Source organism: Agrilus planipennis, unplaced genomic scaffold (genome assembly GCF_000699045.2).
Source record: "Agrilus planipennis isolate EAB-ADULT unplaced genomic scaffold, Apla_2.0 scaffold206, whole genome shotgun sequence".
In the NCBI taxonomy this organism is placed as follows: Eukaryota; Metazoa; Arthropoda; class Insecta; order Coleoptera; family Buprestidae; genus Agrilus; species Agrilus planipennis.
In genome coordinates, this window is record NW_020438979.1 from 452890 (window position 1) to 476971 (window position 24082).

The 24082-nt window shown below is 35.5% G+C and overlaps 1 protein-coding gene across 1 annotated transcript in view; it reads right to left on the reverse strand.

Annotated features, from left to right (window-relative positions):
• Window positions 1–24082, reverse strand: part of LOC108740390 (protein kinase C-binding protein NELL1) — a 76227-nt gene that overhangs the window by 21879 nt on the left and 30266 nt on the right. Inside the window, exon 2 of the mRNA XM_018474692.2 lies at window positions 4115–4336. Within this exon, the coding sequence (XP_018330194.1) occupies window positions 4115–4336 (222 nt within the window). The remainder of the gene's footprint in view (window positions 1–4114; window positions 4337–24082) is intronic.

Below are 24082 nucleotides of genomic sequence, written 5' to 3' on the forward strand. Positions count from 1 at the left end.
GTTGCTACTTAATGTATCCATCAATGAGTAAAATACTTCCTTATTTTTATCAAGTTCTTAGCTTTATACTCTGCCCATTTGATAATATAATGGATGTGTTTCGAAATATAACCCAACATACTGGCCAGTGCTGATGATGTCATAGATCGACGCCATATTGTACTGGTGTGCCACCATATTGTATTGGTGAGACAAATGTGATGTAGTAGTATATCAAACGGGCGTTTGTGCATCAGACTTTGAGGAATTTTTTATTGTAAGAAGCTTTAATAACTTTTAGAGCAAAATTTTTGTAAACGAGCACAAACACTACTGTCAATATGGCGTCAATTTGACATCAATGTACTGGCCAGTATATTTCGGAACGAATCAACAGTATGGCGCCGATTCATTACGTCATCAGCATTGGTCAGTATGCTGGGTTATATTTCGGAACACACCCAATACAGTCCTTAATACGTCGTCAGATCATTAAAAGAAAAGTACAAAATTTGTTTTTTGATCATGCACTNAATCGACGCCATATTGTACTGGTGTGCCACCATATTGTATTGGTGAGACAAATGTGATGTAGTAGTATATCAAACGGGCGTTTGTGCATCAGACTTTGAGGAATTTTTTATTGAAAGAAACAGTAATAACTTTTAGAGCAAAATTATTGTAAACGAGCACAAACACTATTGTCAATATGGCGTCAATTTGACATCAATGCACTGGCCAGTATATTTTGGAAGGAATCAACAGTATAGCATCGATTCATTACGTCATCAGCACTAATCAGTATGCTGGGTTATATTTCGGAACACACCCAATACAATCGTTAATACGTCGTCAGATCAATAAGAAAGGTACAAAATTTTTTTTTGATCATGCACCAAATAAAAGATTTTCATTTAAACGTCTTTAAGTCTTCTATAATTTATTTATGCAGTCAGTTGTTATTGGACACTCTGTAGGTATCTAGTCATTTCAATGAACACATACCTACCAGAGGTTAAAGGCCACTAGATGCAATAATGCAATGACCATAAATAATATGACACTTTGTTTTATTTTTAGAGTAAAGAACACCTGCCCTGGTGTTTAGTGTCATTAAGTGCATTTACTTAAACAATTGCCATGCACCTATATGTAGAGAACGAAGTTGATTAAACAGCAGAAAAGTTGTATTGTTTGTTTCAATGCTCCTGCTGATCTCGAGCTCCAGTTTCAACTCGAACTGAAAACAACTAATGAACTTCTATCATTTTGAATTCGAGTCAAGTGTGCAATAATAGAGTCGCCATTCTGCACTGGCGTTTCCCCTTTAACGAATCAATTGAATTTCACGCCCAACCTGTCATTTAACTTTGTCGCAACAGAATGCTGGTTCACGAACTCTGAATTTTCACGTACGCTGTTTCAACCCAATTAAATGTTAAATTAAAAGCTCTTTCGTTCACATTTTAACGGCTAAAACTCAGAAATAAGTCTCGGTACAATCAAGGGAGTTTTATGGTGCGGTAACCCTCTATCACCCACCCATGAACAAGGTTACCGTTTTTACCTGAAGGACGTTCTTTTAATGATATAAGGGCTGGAAGTTTTGCCTTCTAGAAATTTCTAGAACAGTATATTTGAGAGTATTCGAGAGCATTCCACAACATTCCAGAATGTTCTGGAATGTTCCAGAATGCTATGGAATGTTGTGGAATGTTCGAGAACACCCCAGATCATTATTGTTTATCCTTTTATTCGAAGTACCTTATAATCTCATATAAACTCTCTGAGCGAAGCCGTGTACCCCAGCTAATTTTAAAATATTTTTGTACAAAATAAACGTATGCCACGTTGCCAAGTTATGAATGTATTTTTATATTGTGCAATAAAGTTTGTTTTTTCACGATATTCAATCAATTATGTAATATGAAGTTACAGTTTATTTAAACTATCCAATACTTTTTAAGTGAGTTAAATATCTTCATATTGAACATAAGATAGCTAGATATTGTGATACCATATAAAGTTATATCTACTAAAAGTATACATAGTCCTTACTCCTAAGTATATTCCTTGAAATAGTATACATATAGTAGCAAAGCTTCTGAAGTAACTACACATAATGCTGGTTCACGAACTCTGAATTTTCACGTACGCTGTTTCAACCCAATTAAACGTTAAATTAAAAGCTCTCTTTCACGTTTCAACGGCTTTATCGGAGCTTTGAATTCACTAAAAGCTTTCGTATCAGCTAATGCACGAAAAACCTACACCTAGAAATGATAAATCGGAATCGCAGTAATTAATACTTTCATTTAGTTAAAACGTTAAACCAAATTTATTCAGGTATGATAGCGACAAGATACTTTTCAATAATTTTTGGTAAAAATTTTGGAAGAGCTCAAAGTTTAGATCAATTTGATTTTTGTAGGTTTGTGGAGATTGTTATTTAAAAATGGACACCGAGAAATATAATTCTTTCTGAAACTAACAAAACTAAAATTATGAAAAAGAGAGAGTTTCAACATATGTTTATTTAAACTTTATAAAATAAATCCAGTGCAAATTCCAGATATCATAATTTTTTGAATAATTGGCAATTTTGAATTCGTGAAATCGTATAATATAAATCAATACAAAGCAATATTTTCAGAAGATATACGTAATTAACTTATTCATAGTAAAGGTTTGAACTTTTGTATAAAATAGAAGTTACAAAACTTTCTGCTACTTCAACTTAACATTAGAAAATCATCAGACTTATTTTTTTTGAAGCAGTTTAATTGTGGAAGCAAAAACTATAGTTTCCGAATTTTGAAAATTAACTTTGAATTTTACTGAAATCCAAAAGGGAAAATAAATTGAATGCGTGAAATTGCTTTCATTTCAATTCACTGCCCCTATAACTTATTAATGTTACTTAACTATTTGAGTGATGACTGAACCTTGAATATTTCAACGTGTGTCGAAATCATTGATTTGTGGTTAAAAGTGAAGTTATACAAGTGCACCTTTGAATGAACTTAATAGGGTCGAACATAAATTGAAGACAATACATCTGCTCATGGTTCTTTTCGGTTTTATTATAAATAAAATTTGTTTCTCGTTACAAAGGTTTGGTTTTTAGACTTAGTAATAAGTACTCATATAGAATTTCACAAAGCTTGTTATAGTGATAAATAAGATTTAATGTATAAAAAAATGCCACATTTGGAATTTGAATTAACTTTCAGCAAAAAAGACATTTTATTTTTAGAACAATAGTTCTACGACATAAAATATATGAAATAACTGCGTGCTAATTTCAAACTATGTAATGGTGTTGAAATATCTATTTATGGAATTGGAATCGTTGTGGAGTCATTAAAACTAATAGTTACACGATATTGTGCAGTCACTTAGATGTGCAATTTTGCCGATTAAGCAAATTTTGCAAGATCATGGTCTCCAGTATTGTTTTAAGTACATGAAACTAAATCTTAGGTAACAAATAATAAATTTAACAAAGCAGAATTCAAGGCTGTCGAAATAAGGTTTCTTAAATCGATGAACGACGAATGTAAGAACAAACGAAAGCAGCGAAAGGTCAAAGGTCTAAGAATATAATGAGAAAAGCTTTACAGCGAAAAAAGATGACTCTAGTTGTACTGTACATATATATCTGTATGTGACAGATGATCTTCCAAGAAGAAAACCTTTATTTTAAAGGCATGCAATTCTCTTGAAGATGAGGCCGTTCTCATTACTACATCTAGTCAATTTATTGGCTTCTTGCTTTATTTCTAATAACGATTAACTGTCGTTATTCATTTATTTACATAGGACAGGGCCTCCTGATCAACCTTGTGGGACCCCTTCGGTATTGACTTTTACATTTCCGAAGTAATCTAATGGATGCATTAGTATTTATTATTGTTCGTAAAAGGAAAAGGAACTCCAGTTAATATTTTTTGACGTAAATGTACATCTTTTGATTATTTATTAATTATCAGGAGGCTATCAAAAACGTAAGAGTTTATGGGCTATTTGCCTACTTCTTCTGTTATATTAATTAAATAATCTTGTGCCCACAAGAGTTATTTAAAAATGCACAAGTTGGTGTCTGTATACCGAGTGTTTCTTTATTTGCACTCACCTTGCAAATAATAGACGGGTCTGTGCAGCACTGGATCGTCAACGTACGATACTCCCTCCCAGCTGCTATTGTGCAGTCCGAGTTTTGCCAGAAGGTCGATGGACTGACTTGGAGGAACTGACGACGCCGACAGCGACGCCACCGCAACCCCGGTCGCCGTCGACGGCGAGGACGCCGACGGCGTCGAGGCCAGGAGGCCACCAGTTGGATGTAGGCCAGTCGCTGCAGACAATAAAAGAGAATAAGTAATAAAAAAGGAGACGAAAAATACACGGAGACTTAGTCGATACCATAATTCCGACAGAGAAGCTTTACTTTGGATTAGATCATAAAATTTGCACTACATACATATATGTGTGTATGAGATGGTTATTAAATGTCATAAAACGGTTGACTTCAAAGCATTGCCATAATAACTTTATTATTATTTCATTTATGCTTGAGTGTAGCTCAAAGTTTAGTTTTTTAATGGCTAAAGAAAAACCATTATTCCAACAGGAAGAGGGTGATATAGTTAGGACGGTCAAAATGAACATTTACTTCTTTTTTTTAATTTATTAACTAGACTGGAGCGCTTGCTGATAGAAAGCCTACTTTTACTCCCGACAGACTTTGTAGGTAATAAACATAGAAAAGAGATGCCAGGTAGGAATTGCAGCGGACACCAATGAAGAAAAAGGAATAGTATTACACCAATTAATGTGTAACAACCAGAATTTGAGCATGTTGTCAGTATCGAACTTTAAAGAAGGTTCAACATTCTCAGGAATTTCGGAAAGCAAGACGCTTGTTCAAAGATATGATTCCAACCAGGCAGTTATAAAGCCGACCCTAATCTTTTTCGTATTTAAGCAACCTCTAACCGCTGCACTGCTTACTATTATTCAGTTATTTCTTATCACTTTGTCTGTAATACTCATGAAACATTTCCTAACTTAACGAGGGCGTGTTATAAACGAAGCAAATGACTACAGCCCCAAGTAGAAACAAGAAAGAAGATACGTTCCTTTTCACATATAATTTATTGCGGATTTTGCAACGATTAATCGTCCCAACTATATAGTTCTTAAGCATAAAGAGAGGTAAGATTAAAATAATTCGAATAAAATAATTCGAAGTGGTCTGTATTCTGTCGAAACTGCCAGACGCGGATTGCGATTTCGATCTTTTTGGATCTCATCAGCGCGTCGCAGGCAGCTCCGACAGAACACAGACCAACTTTTACCTGCTGTCTTAACAGTGCGTTTTAGAAAATACTACAAATGGCGCAGTAAACGCCATCTGTAGCACGATGCTACATTTTAGGATTACGTATGCTCCAACAAGGTCCACTTGTGTGGATATCTACTTGCTGAAAACGAATCCCGGCGTAGTCAACCTCAACGTGATAGGCACGTTAGCTTAATCGAATAAAGTAATTCGAAGTGGTCTGTATTCTGTCGAAACTGCCAGACGCGGATTGCGATTTCGATCTTTTTGGATCTCATCAGCGCGTCGCAGGCAGTTCCGACAGAACACAGACCAACTCTTTTCTGCTGTCTTAACAGTGTGTTTTAGAAAATACTACAAATGGCGCAGTAAACGCCATCTGTAGCACGATGCTACATTTTAGGATTACGATTAGAGGTAAGATTGTTGGACACTTTCTCAGACGTGGGGGGCTTGTCCTAGATATATTAGAACTAGAAATATCAGTAAAGAAGACAGAGGAAGGCCTAGATTAGTTTATTGCTTACAAACTAGCTAGAGTTGTTCTACTTTTCGGGAAATAGGAAGGTTTCCTCTAGAGTGAAAGGTGCGTTCCCAGGCAGTCGTCAGACTGACGACGACTGTGTGATGAGATTATAACATATTTCAGGTTAGACATTCCTTGTAGTTGCAACCCTACCTGAGTGTACAATGTTTAAAAATCATTGGGTTGCACCTCGTATACATCAAACGAGTGATTTTCTACTGACGGTTAAGGTGCAAGACGATTCGTCGTGGGTATTTGTTAATTGGGACAAGGTCGTTTAATAAGTGCGCGCCAGGAGCTTTTCATTAATAAGAAGCTTTCTTGAACTGCATAAATGCTCTGAAAAGGTGTATGAAGTGGCAAAGAGAGCAGCGGTTAGTGCTCTATTTGCATCTTTTCCAGTACTAGGTGTCAGCTATTTTGTTTTTCCGTTTTCCAGCAAACTCTCTGTCGCGCCAAATATCGACTGGAGAATGCTAGCGCGCTTTACCAGAATCAACGCGAGATTTTCATATGCAGCAGCGTGAAATAAGTTATTATTACAAACTAATTAAAATCAGAAGGGAAAAAAAACATTATCATTTAAATTTTTTACTTCTAATGCAGTAACCTCTGTCATCGGGGTAAATTTCCTTTGCTTATTGCAACTATAATTGTTGCCTACACCAATTGCATTTTTGTTTATACCTCTAGATGTTACAAGTTTTTAGTCTTCCATTACTTTTTTTCGGATTGGTTTGTATACACTGTACATCGACGAAAACTCATAAATGAATAGCGATACGAAGAAGGTTCTCGTTTTTAACTAAATGGGCGTGCTTTTGAAGATATAAGGGCTGAAAGTTTCACCCTCTAGAAATTTCTAGAACAGACCAGAATATTCGAGAGTATTCGAGAGCATTCCACAATATTCTAGAATATTCTGGAATGTTGTGGAATGTTCGGGAACATTCCAGATCATTATATTTTAAAGTTTATCCTTTTATTCCAACAACCACACAATCTCATATAAACTCCCTGAGCGAAACCCCAGCTAGTTTTAAAATATTTTTGTAAAAAATATACGTATGCCACGTTGCCAATAATGTATTTTTATACTGTGGGATAAATAGTTTGCTTTTTCACTAAATTCAATCAATTATGTAATATAAAGTTCATCATCATAAAGGCGTCAGTCCTTCACTCTTTCCTGTCCTGAGCTAAACTTCGCATTTCCCTAGAGCTAGAACAACCCACATCCCACATCCATATAGGTTTAATAATTTGCATTTACATATTATTTTTAGGTGCGACTTTACAAATTGTAGAGTTTTTGTACATAGACTGGTAGATATGATACCATATAAAGTTATATATCTACCAAAAGTATACAAAGTCCTTGCTCTAAGGTATATTCCTTGAAATAGTATACATAGTAACAACGCTTGTAAAGTACCTACACATGGTAAAGTAGATAATTAAGTGTTTCGTGTAGGATCCCGCTAAGGCTTTATAGCACCATTAATTTTATGAGGGCGGATTGTAAACCTAACGAATTGATTTTAATGATATGATAAGAAAATTGTTACCTAACGAATTATGTAAGAAGTTCCTAGATAGCTGATAAAGAGTGAAGAAATATTAAATTGAACTAATTTGCAGTTTTAAGTTTGCTTATGTATACAAAAATTGTTTTTATACATTTACAGTAAATTGTATAATATTTCAATCGAGAAGACGATAATTTTACCTTGGAACGGTGTACATTTTCATAAAATAAACGTGAAATTTTCCCTGAAATACATTTTTATTGTTTTCTAGCATGTTTCGCGGTAACTTTTTGTTATTCGTCGGGTCAATACACTCAATAAATTGTGTACGACATGAAATTTGTTGCAAAAGAATAAAATAGTATTATCCTTTCAATCCTTTAAGTATATTGTAGTAGATTTTGGGTAGATACATGTCGAAAAAGTTGGACACGCACCTCCACTTCTTGATATGGGATTGTTAGAGAATTTAATGATTCGTATTCGGTTTATTGAGCTTGAACAAACAACGTAGAGACGTAAATATTAGGAAAGGAGTCAAACAAGGAAGCACATTGTCACTGTTACTTTTTGATTATAGATCGAAGACCCAAACAACATCATCGTGCTACAGATGGCGTTTACTGCGCCATTTGTAGTATTTTCTAAAACGCACTGTTAAGACAGCAGTTAAAAGTTGGTCTGTGTTCTGTCGGAGCTGCCTGCGACGCGCTGATGAGATCCAAAAAGATCGAAATCGCGATCCGCGTCTGACAGTTTCGACAGAATACAGACCACTTCGAATAACATCATTAAAGACAGTACATTTGTAGTGATAGAAATACAAGGGTAAAGTATTAATATGCTTAGATTTACAGATGACGTAGCAGTATTAGCATTTAGCAAGGAGGAGTTAGAGACAGCTTTGAATTAAATGGAAGCAATGTTGACAAAATAGTACTGTATGAAACTTAATAAAAGTAAAACAAAAATACTGGTATGCAAGGAAAGAAAAAGTAGTGAATGTAGGAAACGAAAAATTAGAAGAAGTGGCTGATTTTATATATCTAGGAAGTCAGATAAGTCAGGACGGAAGGAGTAGTAAGGATAAAAAGCAGAGGATAGAGCAGGGTAAAGTCGCCTTCAATAAAAGGAAGACACTTCTATGCTCGCAAACGGTTAATTTAGAAATTCGAAAAATATTGTTAAAGGTGTATATTTAGAGCGCGGCGCTGTACGGGTGTGAAACATGGACGGTGAGCGCGGTGGAAAAGAAAAGGTTAGAAGCGTTCGAAATGTGATGTTACCGGCGATTGATGAGGATACCGTGAATAGAGAAGGTTAGAAATGAAGAGGTATTAGAAAGAATAGGAACACAGAGGACTCAGAGGACTCTATGGAAGTTAATAAGACATAGGCGAGATAGATAGGTAATACACCTTCTCAGGCATGAAGGGTTAGAGACATATTTGAAGCGGAAACAGGAGTTAGGAGGAGTAGAGGTAGACCTAGGCTAGATTACTGTTCGTAAATGGTTAAGGACGTGAAATGTTCTAGTTTTAGGGAAATGCGAAAATTAACTCAGGATAAGGATAAATGGAGATGCGTTTCCAACGACCTTATAATGACGATGATGATTCGATTCGATTTCCTGTGTTAAAATTTCTTTACGTTATTCAATAAAATTATTTATATTCAAAATAACAAGAAATTGATTATAAATCATATAAAGGTTAGTTTATCGTTATCCAGTTGAAACGTTTCGTGCAACTCAAGTAACGTTTTAATGTATTGTCTATGTGCGTTTGCCCCTAAATTCAGCCCCATGTATACGATGCAATTTGACGTTAATTGCTTCCGATCACCTGCAACTGTTCCCATGGATTTCAGTTTCTATTTCGCTATACATTTTCACTACGTATTGTTCTTTTAACAAAGCTGATGTCAGTTGCAAGCTTTCAGGATAAGCGAGGATTGCCAGCTTTTGACCAAACCATACGAGAAGGATGTGACAACGCACGTTTGTGTAGTCGTGTGTGGTGATTACAAAGCACTTTGCTTACAGAAAAACGAACCATCTTATTTCAGATATGTACTGATTAGTAGTAAGTATTAAAAAGTACGTGGTTTTAAAATTTCAGAAAATGAATTGTGTACCTATGGAGAAAAGTTATGTCATCTTAGATGAACTTCTATTGGTAGAAAAATTACAGTATAAGGTACCTGGGTCGAATATGGCCAGCCGGAAAATATGGCCATATTCCTTTCCTTAAAAAAATACCGCTGAGTCGACGTCAGTGAGTATTCGTGTTAAATAGTGTATGTGAACATAATGGAATAGGGTAGTTGCAACTCGCCCTGCGTTCCCGCCAGTCCGCCATTTTCAGTTCAACGGAAAAGTGCGTCGCTGTTATAAATTTTCAATCGTAAGTTTTTATGAATTTCTTATATTATAATTAGACTGCAGGGAAAAGTATTTATTGTAATTTAGCTATTAGCAACCGTAGATGAAATACCCATGCATATTTTTTAACTTATTTATTTTAGTATCTTAGGTTATGGTAAATATAACAATATAAAAGGTGACTGAAAATATGGCCACCAATTGGCCATATTTTCCTTATGGGATTTTCTGTTGCTTCCTCGAAGAACTCTCCGAAGATGTCTGATAGATAAAAAATATGAAAAATTTTAATTGGAAAGAAAACCACTACTTAATGCTCAGGAAGAATAGGAGCTAGCATCTCGTATCATACTATTAAGCGATGTTGGATACCCTTTTACTCCATGTATACTTCGCATGTGCGTCAAAAAATATTATGAGCCAACAATATGATTTATTATGTTATTATTTTCTAGTTATTAATGTTAAATTTTAAAATAATTTGTGCTTGATTTAATTAGTGTTATTTGTTAATTTTGTTAGTATTATGATTTTGTTAATTTTTTTTTAGTATTTAATTTGTTCAAATTATACCAGTTTCAGATTCTAAAAATGTATCTTATTTAAAACATCAAAACCACTTGAAAATAGAAATTGCCTACATGTTCAATTTATGTCGTTAATGTGATCACTTTACATGGCCATATTTAACTACACTATCGTAAATATGGCCACTTTCCCAGTTATTAAAAATTAATTATTTATGTTCAATTCTATTTACATATTGTTTTCTTTGTCCTATAATATGATACCTAGGTAAATACACTACGAAATAAAAAAGGATAAGTAATCTCAAATTTTAAGCAATACGAGAAAATTGATGTCAAACCTTAAGGTGGCCGTATTCGACCCAGGTACCTTATATTGTATAAATTTAATACTTTGACTGGAATTGTAGCTATGAAGTGTTTAACAATAAAAACCATTAAAAAATTACCTACAACATTCAGAATATTCTGGAATGTTGTGGAATGTTCGGGAACATCCCAGATCATTATATTTTAATGTTTATCCTTTTATTCCAACTATCACACAATCTCATATAAACTCCCTAAGCGAAGCCGAGTACCCCAGCTATTTTTAAAATATTTTTGTACAAAATAAATATATGCCACGTTGTCAAGTCATGAATGTATTTTTATACTGTGGGATAAATTGTTTGATTTTCACGAAATTCAATCAATTATGTAATATAAAGTTACAGTTTATTTAAACGATCCAATACTTTTTAAGTGAGTTCAATATCTTCATAGCTATGAAGTATTTAACAATAAAAATCATCAAGAAATTATCTACAAACTGAAAAACTAACACTAACTAATTAAATTAAAAATGGTGGAGGAGCCTGGTAGACTAAATCATTGTTTAACCTTTTCTTTCCCTTTTTAAACGAAGTCTTTAAGGCACCAGTGATACAAGTAAAAATAAATTTAATAAAACAATGTTTACAATAATGTATGGTTTTCTTCGAATAGAACTTGGTTTTCTTATTATTTTATAGCATTAACTTGCCTTTCAATTTGATTAAAAGCCTTTTTAAATCAAAGTTAAATGTGCCACGCAAGCTTTTTATAAATGCAGGCGTCTGTGTTTTAATTAAAAATACATTACAAGAAAATAGTAAATGCATTCAGATACAGGGTGATGGTCGAAGCTTGGACATATCAATACATTATTTATACAATGAGGTAATCGATTTTAGGCCTAAAATTTATCTTTAACATCAAAGATCATCTGTAACTATCATTAAAAAGTTTCTGTAATAATTTTTAGACTAAAAATTAGTTGATTGAGAAATGTCCGACATAGTTATTGATACTGACGCGATGGAGATGGTAATTATTAGTATCATTTATGTAGTCAAAAACCAAGTTAGTTTCAATAAGTATAATTTATTAAAAACAAGAAGTTTTCTGTGATTTTTCATGGTGTTCGATCAAAATCGATCAACTTATTAAAATGTGAGGTACCAAATAAGTTACATTGGACAAAGCAGTCAATCCACGAAGGTAAAAATTAAAGAACACGAATATGGTTTAAACGTCAGTATCAGATTAAATGAGTAACGCCAAGACTTAATACGCAAGACCAAGGTCAAGACCAAGACTAGAAGTATTTGAGCAAAACGAACATCAATTATTGCGCCTACTGATATCTTAAATCGTACCGTAAATTTAACCGTTTTTCTTCAACTTGTATTTTTCATCTGGAATAAAAGGCCAAAAATGTAAATTACTATATTTTTGTTATTAATTTACAAATACAGACCACTTATTTTGTCAAACCTATGATTTTTGTACTACAAGCCATCGGTGTAAAAACAACTTCAGAAAAATATGGATGTAGTAGTCGGTTTAAACAAACAAAAGCAACACAAAAATACTGGTATGCAAGGGAAGAAACAGTAGGCAAAAAGAGAATATAAAAATAGGGGACGAACAACTAGAAGACGTGGCTGATTTTACGTATTTAGGAAGTCAGATAAGTTGGGATAAAAAGACTCTTCTTCTACCCTCTGGTAGCACAAGGTGGAGTCGCCTTCAATAAAAAGAAGTCACGATTAATTTAGAAATTCGAAAGAGATTGTTAAAGGTGTATGTTTGGAGCGCGGCGCTGTACGGGTGCAAAATATGGACGGTAGGCGCGGCGGAAAAGAAAAGGTTAGAAGCGTTCGAAATGTGGTGTTATAGGCGGATGATGAGGATACCGTGGAGAGAGAAGGTTAGATATGAAGAAGTATTAGAAAGAATAGGAGAACAGAAAACTCTATGGAAGTCAATAAGAAATAGGCGAGATTGGTTGGTCAGGCATGAAGGTCTAGTTAGAGTCATATTAGAGGCAGAAACAGAAGTTAAGAGGAGTAGAGGTAGATTTAGATTAGATTATTATTCGTAAATAGTTAAAGATGTGGAATGTTCTAGTTTTAGAGAAATGTGAAAATTAGGACGATCTTATGATTTAGTTACTGTAAGAATTGTCTAAAGGATAAAAGTGAGAACTAGTGTTACAGAGTGTTTAAAATATTTAATAAATACTGTCTTTTTTTCCGTTGCTGGTGAAGCAGTTTTCGGAATGAGTACAGAGAGCGATTTTCATACCATCCCTTAATTTCAAAGCAGTAAAGCCAAGTTTACGATCGTCGTCTGAGTCTTGAGTTCTCTGTACATGGGAGGAATAGCTGTTCATACGCGCACGGTGGTCTATAGACGGCTTTTTTTAAATCAAGGTGCAGTAGAAAACGACCTTAAGAAGTAAATGAAAAAAAAAAAAGAAGAGCATAACAACACATATCAGCACTGGCAGCCACCCAAATGTATAAATATTGTGCATTTTGCGTGGGCAGTGCTTACATATCGGCTAGACTAAACTTTTTAAATGGCTCACTTGTTATATTTATTGATCCCGCCACTGCCAGTCACTGTCCGACATCATGCACATTTTTTTTTATTATTCGGGGATTCACTGAAATGTATAAAAAGGATGCAGTGTTGAAAGTACGGTAATTCTAATCCAGACTGGCTATTTGGGAAAAAGAATCCAGTTAATCTTAAAAATAATTTAAATCTGTTATTATAACCAAAAGTTATAAGAAATTCTTCGTATCCCTTTCATTACCCCTTCGAAAGCATTTCAAATCTGGTAATACAAGGAGACGGCGAAGAAGAGAACGTTAGGAATCGAGAGGTATTCCGAAGACTACGAGAACAGAGGACCTTATGGAAATAATTAAGGGATAGGTGAGATAGGTTGGTAAGTCATATTAGACATGAAGGGCTACATAGAGACGTATTATCGGGTTGTTCGGAAAGTCATTTCGTTTTTTCCCGACAGAGGATTTAATTGTATTCTTTTGCACCCAACTTCACATTTAAGCCGTATAATTTTGATATGCTTTGAGAGCTCATATAGCAAGGCTTGTGTGTGAAAAATTCCAATTAATTCTACGCAGTAGTTTTTGGTTGGTGCCCTTTTAAATATGGAGAGCGATAAGCAGCATTTTCGACATATCTTACTGTTTTACTACAGAAAGGGTAAAAATGCTGTTCAAGCCAGAAAGAAATTGACTGATGTGTATGGAGAAGGTGTGTTGACAGTACGCCAGTGCCAGAACTGGTTCGCTAAATTTCGATCCGGCAATTTTGATGTCGAAGATGCACCACGTTCGGGAAGGCCGGTTGAAGCTGATAAAGACGCGATAAAGGCATTAGTTGATGTGAACCGGCGAATAACAACACGTGAGATCGGATTGAGGTTAAATTTATCAAATTCAACAGTTTATGACCACTTGAAAGGCCTGGGATTATCCTCGAAGCTCGATGTATGGGTTCCCCATGTTCTCACAGAGAGAAATCTGTGTCGCCGCATTGACGTCTGCGATTCGCTTCTCAAACGTCACGAAAATGATCCGTTTTTGAAGCGCATCATCACTGGGGACGAAAAATGGGTTGTATACAACAACGTCAAACGCAAGAGGTCATGGAGCAAAAAAGATGAACCGGCTCAAACCATTTCCAAAGCCGATATTCACCAAAAAAAGGTGATGCTGTCTGTTTGGTGGGATTTTAAAGGAATCGTTTTTTTTGAGCTTTTACCGGATAACACAACGATTAATTCGGAAGTCTACTGTCATCAGCTGGACAAACTGAATGATGCACTTCAACAGAAAAGGTCAGAACTAATCAACAGGAAAGGTGTAGTGTTTCACCAAGACAACGCGAGACCTCACACAAGTTTGGTCACTCGCCAAAAGCTTTTACAGCTTGAATGGGATACAATGCTACACCCACCATATTCTCCAGACCTGGCACCATCGGATTATTATTTGTTCCGGTCACTCCAAAATTTTTTAGACGGTAAAACCTTCACCTCAAATGAGGAGGTCAAAAACCTCCTCGATCAGTTTTTTGCCAGCAAAGACCAAAAATTTTATGAGCGTGGAATTATGCTACTACCAGAAAGATGGCAAAAGGTGTTGGACCAGAACGGTCAATATATAATTTAATAAAGTATTTGTTTATTATACGAAAACTGTCTTTCATTTCCACAAAAAAAAAAACGAAATGACTTTCCGAACAACCCTATAGAAGGCATAGGAGTTAAGAGAAGTAGAGGTAGACCTATATTACTGTACACAAATAGTTAGGGATGTTCTAATTGTAACTTTAAGATTAGCTCAGAATAGGAAAGGGTGGAGATGCTTGTCCAACCAGTTTTATGACTGATGACTCTATGATGATGATGATGTTATATCAAGATTTATCAACTAGTTGAACTCGTCAAAATTAACAATAAAGATTTGTGATTTTTTATTATAAATTGCGATTAATCAAAACCTTTATATCGGAAATAGGTCTAAGGCACAGTTTCATTTTTTATTATTGTATAGCAATAACGAAGGGGTGACAATCCTAAGACTGATTGGACACGCACCTCCACTTTTTCCTGCATACCCTTAACCATTTACCAACAATCATCTAATCTAGGTTTATCTTTACTCCTTTAGCTCCTGTTTCTGTTTCTAATATGTCTCTAATTAGCTTTTCATGCTTGGGAAGGTATCCTACCAATCTATCTGGCCCGGTTCTTATTGACTTCCACAGCACCCTCTGTTCTCTTACTTTTTCTAATACCTTCTCCTTTTTAACCTTCTCTATCTCTATTCGGACGCTTCTAACCCTCGCCTAGTCTACGTTTCACTCCAAACATACACCATTAACAATCTTTTTCGAATTTCTAAATTAACTTTTCGTGATCATAGAAGTGACTTCATTTTAGAATAGGAATAATAGGGTAGATATAACTGAGATTGTTAAAGAATAATTTCCTTTTAAAAGGGTAAATTGTTTCCGGACTCGGTGCTTCTTCGAAGTATAATAATTCATGTGTTTTCTCTTGAATAGTTGAACATCTTTTCGACACTGTGCAGAGAGATGGTCAGTTGAAACAGAAACTCAAGTTTGTTTATGACCTAATGTTCTATTTCTGAATCTGATATCGACGTAGACGAAAAGGAGCCGGGCCGTTAGAAAAAACAGACCGAACCACTCTATTATACAGAGTTATAAAGAAACATAGGTATAATGGTGACGATTTTCAATAAATACTTTATTTATTTATATCTACAACATATGATTGCTACGTCAAGTATATGGTTTACAAAATGTAGGATTTTCGAACTGAACACTTACTTTTATCAAAATGAAATCTAGCCTATTTTACTCACAGATAGTGTAGCTTTCTGCTACTGGAGGAATTTTTAGAATCGGTTCAGTAGTTCCAGTGATTGTGCGAACAAAATCAGAACGAAAAAAAATGGGGTTTACGCTTGGCTCAATATTTCAGCTAACGGTACTATTTATACTTCCCATTCTCGCGTACGTGACCGTGAATTAGAAAACAAAGTCATTAAAATAAATCCTGACCTTCTGTAACAGCATACTAAATTTTCTCAACTTAAACCAGGTAAAGACTGCTTACATTATTCTTGGAAAGAAAACTATTTCTAAACTTACGAAAATTCGTCGGGATGATGTAAAGTATACAAGCACATTTTATCTTCTAGTCGTTTAAAGATCAAATAAAATTTAATAGCATTTTAAACTCTCGTTTTACTTTGATCGTGAGATAAATTTTCAAAAAAAAATACTTCGGAAACAGGAAAGTTTAAAAATTTAAAAATATTTAATGAAGATCTTGAAATACTGTGCAGTAAGTACTAATATCAGTAGATGACAATATACTGTAGCGAGCACGAGTGTGTTTGTGTGCGATCGGGCAAACGTGTGCGTGAACGACTTATCGATTCGCCGACTAGCCGCGGACGCCTTTCTTCATGTGCGCCGTATTTGTAAATGTGTGTGTCGTACCTGCGTTCTGGGAAAGCAGTTAAACAGTTCAAAGAAAAACTAAACGATCCGGATGTTTCTAGTGGTTTCTAGAAAGGAAACAAAAGAGTATTTAAAGGAAGGGACGATCGCCGAGAGAAGTAGAAATAAATTGACAGTGATAGCAATGAAATAAATAGCGCACTGAATAGTGATATATTAGTAATTAGTGTGAATAAATAGTTTTTGTTATTAGTCTTAGAAGTAAATTTTGTTAAGCCCACGAACATTACAATACATCCCTAGTGTGAATATGGGATGGTTTCTGAAATATCGTTCCCTTCCATTTCAAAATCAAGTAGCCAAAAGGGTTGAACATACTTATTTGGATATATAAAGGGTATAAATTCAGAAACTCCAACACTATGTGAAATATTGCTCATTATCACTATATTTTTTTAGTTTCATTTTTCCACAAATCTTTAGAATTTTCTACGAATCCATGATATTTGGAAACTATTCAGATGTAGTGTAACACATAGGTCCCAAAAACCTTCAATAGGAATACCGGGACGATGGTTATACCGAGAGATCCATAAAAATACATGTTTTTTGTGCAGAGAGTGCACCATGACTGTCCACATGACTAAATGTGGAGGGATTTTTGGGTATCTTCATTGAGTGACCCACCAGGAACCTCTACAGTAATTTTATTTTCGTGTTGTTTATTTTTTTATTGTCGTTCAAAAATCAGTTTATGTACCGTACCGACTACACATGTTATTGCGCCTTATCTAATTGGATGTTATATCATAGAGCTTCTTAATCATGTTATAAATTATTGTATTATTCCATTGGGAAAGACCGATGGAAAAAACACACCGTACATAACAGTTATGGCCAGTAAAATTAATGGTGTTGAAAGTTGGATAACAAATTTTCTCTCACATACTTTTTGGGGGGCCCATGTTCGATTGCCATAAAAGCTAAAATTGGAACGACCAATTAAGTCGACCCATAAGTGTTTACATCGATTTCGGATAGTAACAGGACGCATTCTTAAAAGGAATCCTCTACTGCTCTTTCCGAAAATAGAACATTTCGAACACACTAATCTTGTAATGTTTACATATTATAAATATACATCTGTCTACAAACGAGTACTGATTGACAAATTCTCACCTTAACCCAGAAAGAACGATCCGTCGATATTTTGAAACGCAATAACTTCAAAGAATGAATTTGACTTTAGAACTATCGTCTCATATTGAAATTGAAATTTTAAAAACTTTGGTGATTTTCCTGTTCTCATCAAGAAGAAAAATGTAATGTAAGTTTTTAAGGAAATTAATAATTACGACCAAAATTAACAGCGAGTAAGTAGTTAAAAGTGATGAAGACGATATCATGAAGTTGATGCCAAAAATATAAGAAGATTCTTTAGTAGAATTTCAAAACTGTTTTTAATGAAGAATTAATTAATTAGTGTCTAGATAATCTGGACACTAGTTTCCATACGACTAAGTGTTTGTCATCCCGTACCTAAGTTAGAAAATGGGATAAAAGTGTCAATGACTATTCATAACAAACGAGATAGGCTCCCAAACCAGATTAAGAAACAAGAATAAGTTCTTATAAAATACGGCAGTTTCGACAGAATACGGACCACTTCGAATTATTTTATTCGATTATGGTAACGTGCCTTACACGTTGAGGTTAGCTACGCCGGGATTCGTTTCAGCAAGTAGATATCCATATATTTAAATGGACCTTGTTGGAGCTTACGTAATCCTAAAATGTAGCATCGTGCTGCAGATGGCGTTTACCGCGCCATTTGTGGTATTTACTAAAAATAAGTTCTTGGTCAACAATTTGTCGAAACCACCTGCATCTGGCTGTATATCGAGATCTGTAGGTATTTGATGCAAACTGTAGATAATTAGAGCACAGTTTTTTGACTAGGACCTTATCAATTATACCTAGTTGCCAAACCAAATTTTCGCATACTAAATTAGAATAAATACATTCAAAATTGCGATGCACTTCCGGTAATCTCGGTAGATTGTTGACCAAGAACTTAATGCCATTTGTTACTTGGTGTAGAAGCTGTGTCGTCGATTCATTCTGGCAAGTAGGCATCTTGGTAAAACCCCTGTCAAACACTTGCGAAGTACACTGTAGTTAATAGCAAATATCTGTAGATGGCGATACCAGTGATTTATCTAGTATCTGCAGTGTACCGATGAGAGCTAACAAATTATAGATTCATAATTGCAGTCCACCTCTGGTGGGATCAATAGATTGTTAACCAAGAGTTAATGCACTTTCGTAATGAGATTAGCTTGTCTGTTACAATTATAAACTTTGTCATATATTAAATTTGACAAGTGGATACGTTGTTAAAGACCCTTGTCGGTAAATGTCTAGATGATGGGATCGAAAGAGGAGGTCTCCCTTACCACTGTACCATAAAAAGTTCGTGGCGGTCTCACCCCCATAAAAAGTTATAGGGATTAGATGGGGATGGGGGTAGGGGGATCGGAAAAGAGTAGGGGGGATGGAAAGAGGGTGGTCACCTGAGTAAAACCTTATAAAAAATTTGCGGCCATAAAAAGTTATGGGGGTTGAAAGTTCATTATTTTGTCAATTTTCATACATTATAATTCAAATAAAATTCAGTAAAAAAAATATTTTCAAGCGGGTGGAGGTGGGGGATCGAAAGGGAGTGGTCACTTGAACAAAACCCGATANATATTTAAATAATGTTTTATATAACTTTCTCAATATTTTTATGTATTTTTCATTAGTTTTACCTTTCAATATTGTTTAAGAATGACTATATAAATATTTACATGCCTAGAAGTGTATAAAAATTGGCATATTTATTAATTTTGAACCCCCATAACTTTTTATGGGGGTGAGACCGCCATGAACTTTTTATGGTACAGTGGTGGGGGTGACCCCGAAAGGGGTGGGGGTCATATCTAGACCTTTACCCCCTTGTCAAATGCCACGAAATACATTGTAGTTAGCAGCAAACAACTGTAGATGACGATACTGTTTGTACGGTTTAGTAATTTATATTGATATTGGGAGAAAATTAAGTTTGAAATGGCTAGTGTCGTTAAAATACTATCATCGAACTTTTTATGATTTTTCTTACTTATTTTTTTTTGTTTCCTATTCTTAATTCGATTATTTCGATTTTTGCTATAGGTTTACGTTCGAAGATATGAAATAAATAGTTACAAAAAAGATAAATTCAATGTAACGCTGCAAACGTGTCTCATAAAAACTACTGACTTTGCAAATCAAATAATTGTTTGAAGTTATTTATAGCTTCGTTAAAGGGAGAGAGGGAGAGAGAGAGAGGAAAAGAAAGATTCCGAAAATATCGTGTAAAGAATTTAAACTTTTTCTGATGTAACATTGTGACTATTTTGCATCTTTTGCTAGTTCTGCTCTGTAGAACATTTTCGATCGAGAATGACGGTAGCCTTTCGGGCGCCACTCTCCGTCCTTATCTCGAGACGTTGCCGTCAAGTTAAACTTACGTAACTTTTAGTTTCTTCTCTCCTACTATGTACGAAATAATAAAACTCCGATGAGAAAAGGGAAGCAACAGTCTGCAAAGATAAATTATTCGAATAAAGTGTATGTACGTGCAGTGGTCTTCAGCCTCTCCTTCATGAGACAATAAACTTTCAAGGAAATCGAAGGGAATCGTATTTTATTCTTTCGCGTATTCTAAAACACCCACATTCCAAGCAAGGCCGGAGAAATCTGGTATTTTCCGACCAATTGGAACGAACCGACGCTGATGAAATTGAATCAGGGGTTGACGCCCTTATAGCGTGCTTAATCGTGGCTAATACGTACCAATTTTCCTTATTTTAGTTGATTTAAACGTACAGACGAGGAAATTTGTGTATTAGCAACAACACTTGTTATAAATAAAAACGACTGATCATAGAAAAATTGTCATAACTGATATAGCGTCTGATTATTTACTGTTTAAACTAATGATCTGTAATAAATAAAAAAAAAATTGAGATGTCTCGTCTGCCTATCAGACTGCTCCCGTAATCTCAAAAACCTCTAAATATCTAGATTTTATAAAATATCTTCTATGCTCGCGAACGGTTAATTTAGAAATTCGAAAAAGGTTGTTAAAGGTGTATGTTTGGAGCACGGCGCTGTACGGGTGCGAAACATGGACAGTGGGCGCGGCGGAAAAGAAAAGGTTAGAAGCGTTCGAAATGTGGTGTTATAGGCGGATGATGAGGATATCGTGGGTAGAAAAGGTTAGAAAGAATAGGAGAGCAGAGGACTCTATGGAAGTCTATAAGAAATAGGCGAGGTAGGTTGGTAGGACACCTTCTTAGGCATGAAGGTCTAGTCAGAGACATATTAGAGGCAGAAACAGGAGTTAGGAGGGGTAGAGGTAGACCTAGATTAGATTACTATTTGCAAATGGTTAAGGATGTGGGCTGTTCTAGTTTTAGGGAAATGCGAAGTTTAGCTCAGGATAGGAAAGAGTGGATTTGCGTGTCCAACCAGTCTTAAGACTGACGACCCTATGATGATGATAACATTTACCCCTGTGAAAATATTTTAAATTGTTTATAACAAATAAAACTGTTATAGACAATAAGCAATTAAAAGAAACAGAAAGCCTAGATCATTTTTGACAACTTCCTCTTCATGTCTGTAGAATCCCACCGAAATCAGATTATCCCATACAGATAGACAGAGAGACCGACTGACAGGCACAAATTATTTATTTGTCTTTTACGTCTTACTACAATGGTAGAACACAGTGGTGCGTGTCCAACCAGTCTTAAGATTGACGACCTTATTATGGTGATGATGTGTATTTCTTAAAAACACTCAGCAAATTATTGGGATCTTTACTACTGTCGATTAAAAAAGCAAAATTGAAGAGACCTATTGTAATTTGGTAAATAATCGACTATCTACCCTTGTAGATTGGTTGTTGCTTTAATTAGGATTTCATACGCTTTGTATATATTATAGATTAATGGATTTGTACATTATAAATATAATTTGAAAAGAAATCGCTTCAAAAAATAAAAATTATTTTATTCTAATGCAATTTTATACATCGAAATAAAATCTGATATTATTTATTCAGGTAATCATAAAATTCCGAAGTAATTTTTCGAGATATCATTCGAAAATAAATTGAAACAAATGTGTTTTTTTTTTAACATCGAGACGATTTAGCAATTTCTCCTGAATCGTCATAACTTATTCGAGTGAAACAGAAAATTGGGACGCGAGGCAGCATAAACACGCTAAATAAAGATAGCCAGCTAAAGACATTGGCGCCTATTGGGCTAGCAATATCGCGTCTCCGATCATAAACCCAAGCGAAGACGCCGCCCGTCGGGACGTCCCCAACGACAACGTCGACACGTCGTCGGCAACGACGAATACAGCGTCGAGTAATTCTAACTGTTACATCATCCAGTTATCTGAGGCAGGACACTGCACTATTATTTATCTATTGACTGGCTGCATCATTACGCAATAACGTCTCTCTACAACCTGTGTGTCCTTATTTTCACAATAAATGACACTGTAGGGCTACTCGGAGCTGTCCCGTGGCGCATTGGCATTGACTTTATGCGGCAAGGCCTTTGCACCAATTCGTTTTGTAGATATTAAACACTATATAAACTAAGGAAACTGATACCATAAGCAGGATTTCGTCGGAAAAACGTACTGACAGACACCCGAGTGATCCTATAAAGGTTCTGTTTCTCATTGTGACGTACGGAACCCTAAAAAGTACGTCAGAGGGTAGATGGGAAGGCCCTCTTCAGTCTCCTTTTAGGAATGGTAGGAATAGATGGGTGCTAGCTGGTGAAAGACCATTTGTGGAATATAACTGCCCCAGCATTTGCCTATGTGATCCAAGAAACCACGGGGAAACTTGGACCAGAAAAAACAAAAAGCCATGGTCTAAGCCCGAAGGCCATGCGGTTCGGTTCAATTACCGACAAAACAGAAAAAAAAACTTTTGGGTGTTTCATTCCCACCAGCCAGTAATGCTGGTGGGCGGGCAGTCCCTCCGGACTATGCCGGAAGGTAGGGCGGAAGGCCCTCTTCAGCCTCCTTTCAGGAATCGTGGGAATGGGTGGGTGGTGGGGTTCGGGTGAGAAAGATGAGACGGACGAAATGAAGGCAGAAGATAATGAAAGATTATCTGTGGAATATTACTGCCCCAGCATTTGCCTAAGTGATTCAAGGAAACCACAGAAAAACTTGGACCAAGGCAGACGGACCCGGAATCGAACCGGCGTCCTCCCGAATGCTAGGCAATGGTCTAAACCTCTAGGTCATGCCGCTCGGTAACAAAACAGACGTTCATCCATGCAAACAAGATTATTACGTTATAGGTATATCATGTGAATGGCAGTAAGTCGCCATCTACAGATACCTATTTACAACTAATTGTAGTATTTAGGAGTAGACCTTTGTAAGGCCTCGTCAAACACATGCTATGAAATGCTACAATTATTTCGAAAACGAAAGCCAATTCTTTACCAATTTAAAAAGACTAAAATAAACCATTTACAATCGGAATAAGTACAATTAGTTAATATACATTACAAATGTTCTTTGGAAAATAAATGAAAAAAAGGTATGACTAATTATGTCTTTGGTCTGTAACTGCTCGGCAACGTTTAGCTCAAACCGCTTCTGTTTTCCGTGTGCTCAAAGAAGCGAAAAATTTATCAACGAACGCAGGGTTTGCTTCATTTGAATGAAGGGTGGGATATACCTTGGCGGTTTGCCCTTGGGACTTCAACCTCAGGAGTTTCGTGTGCGAATTCCCCGTTACGTAAAGGGCTCTCATTATAACGGACTAGACGGTTAAATAACAACACGCTATATTTAGATGGTTCATTCTTTGAACAACATCGACATCGGATACTTTACAATGTTCATTTTTACGATGCCTTTTCATGTTATACAACAATCCTGCAGGAATTAATGGATCCACATTTATCTCAATTATACTTTAATGAAGACCGCGCTCTGTAAGGTCTTTGGACTAGTCACATCTTTTTTTTTGCAAACTTTGTAGAACTTGTTTAATAGAGACTCTGTAAGATTACTATTAGGTAGGTTATACTAAAAACAGTTAGTTTAGGTTTATTTTTATAGAATAGAAACAGAAGTAAGAGTAGAGAGTAGCAAATGAAGACCCAGAGCAGACTATTAATCATTATAAGGTCGTCAGTCCTAAGACTGGTTGGGAACCCATCTCTACTCTTTCCTATCCTGAGCTAATCTTCGCATTTCCCTAAAACTAGAACAACCCATATCCTTCACTATTTGTGAACAGTAATCTAATCTAGGTCTACCTCTACCCCTCCTAACTCCTGTTTCTGCCTCTAATATGTCTCTGACTAGACCTTCATGCCT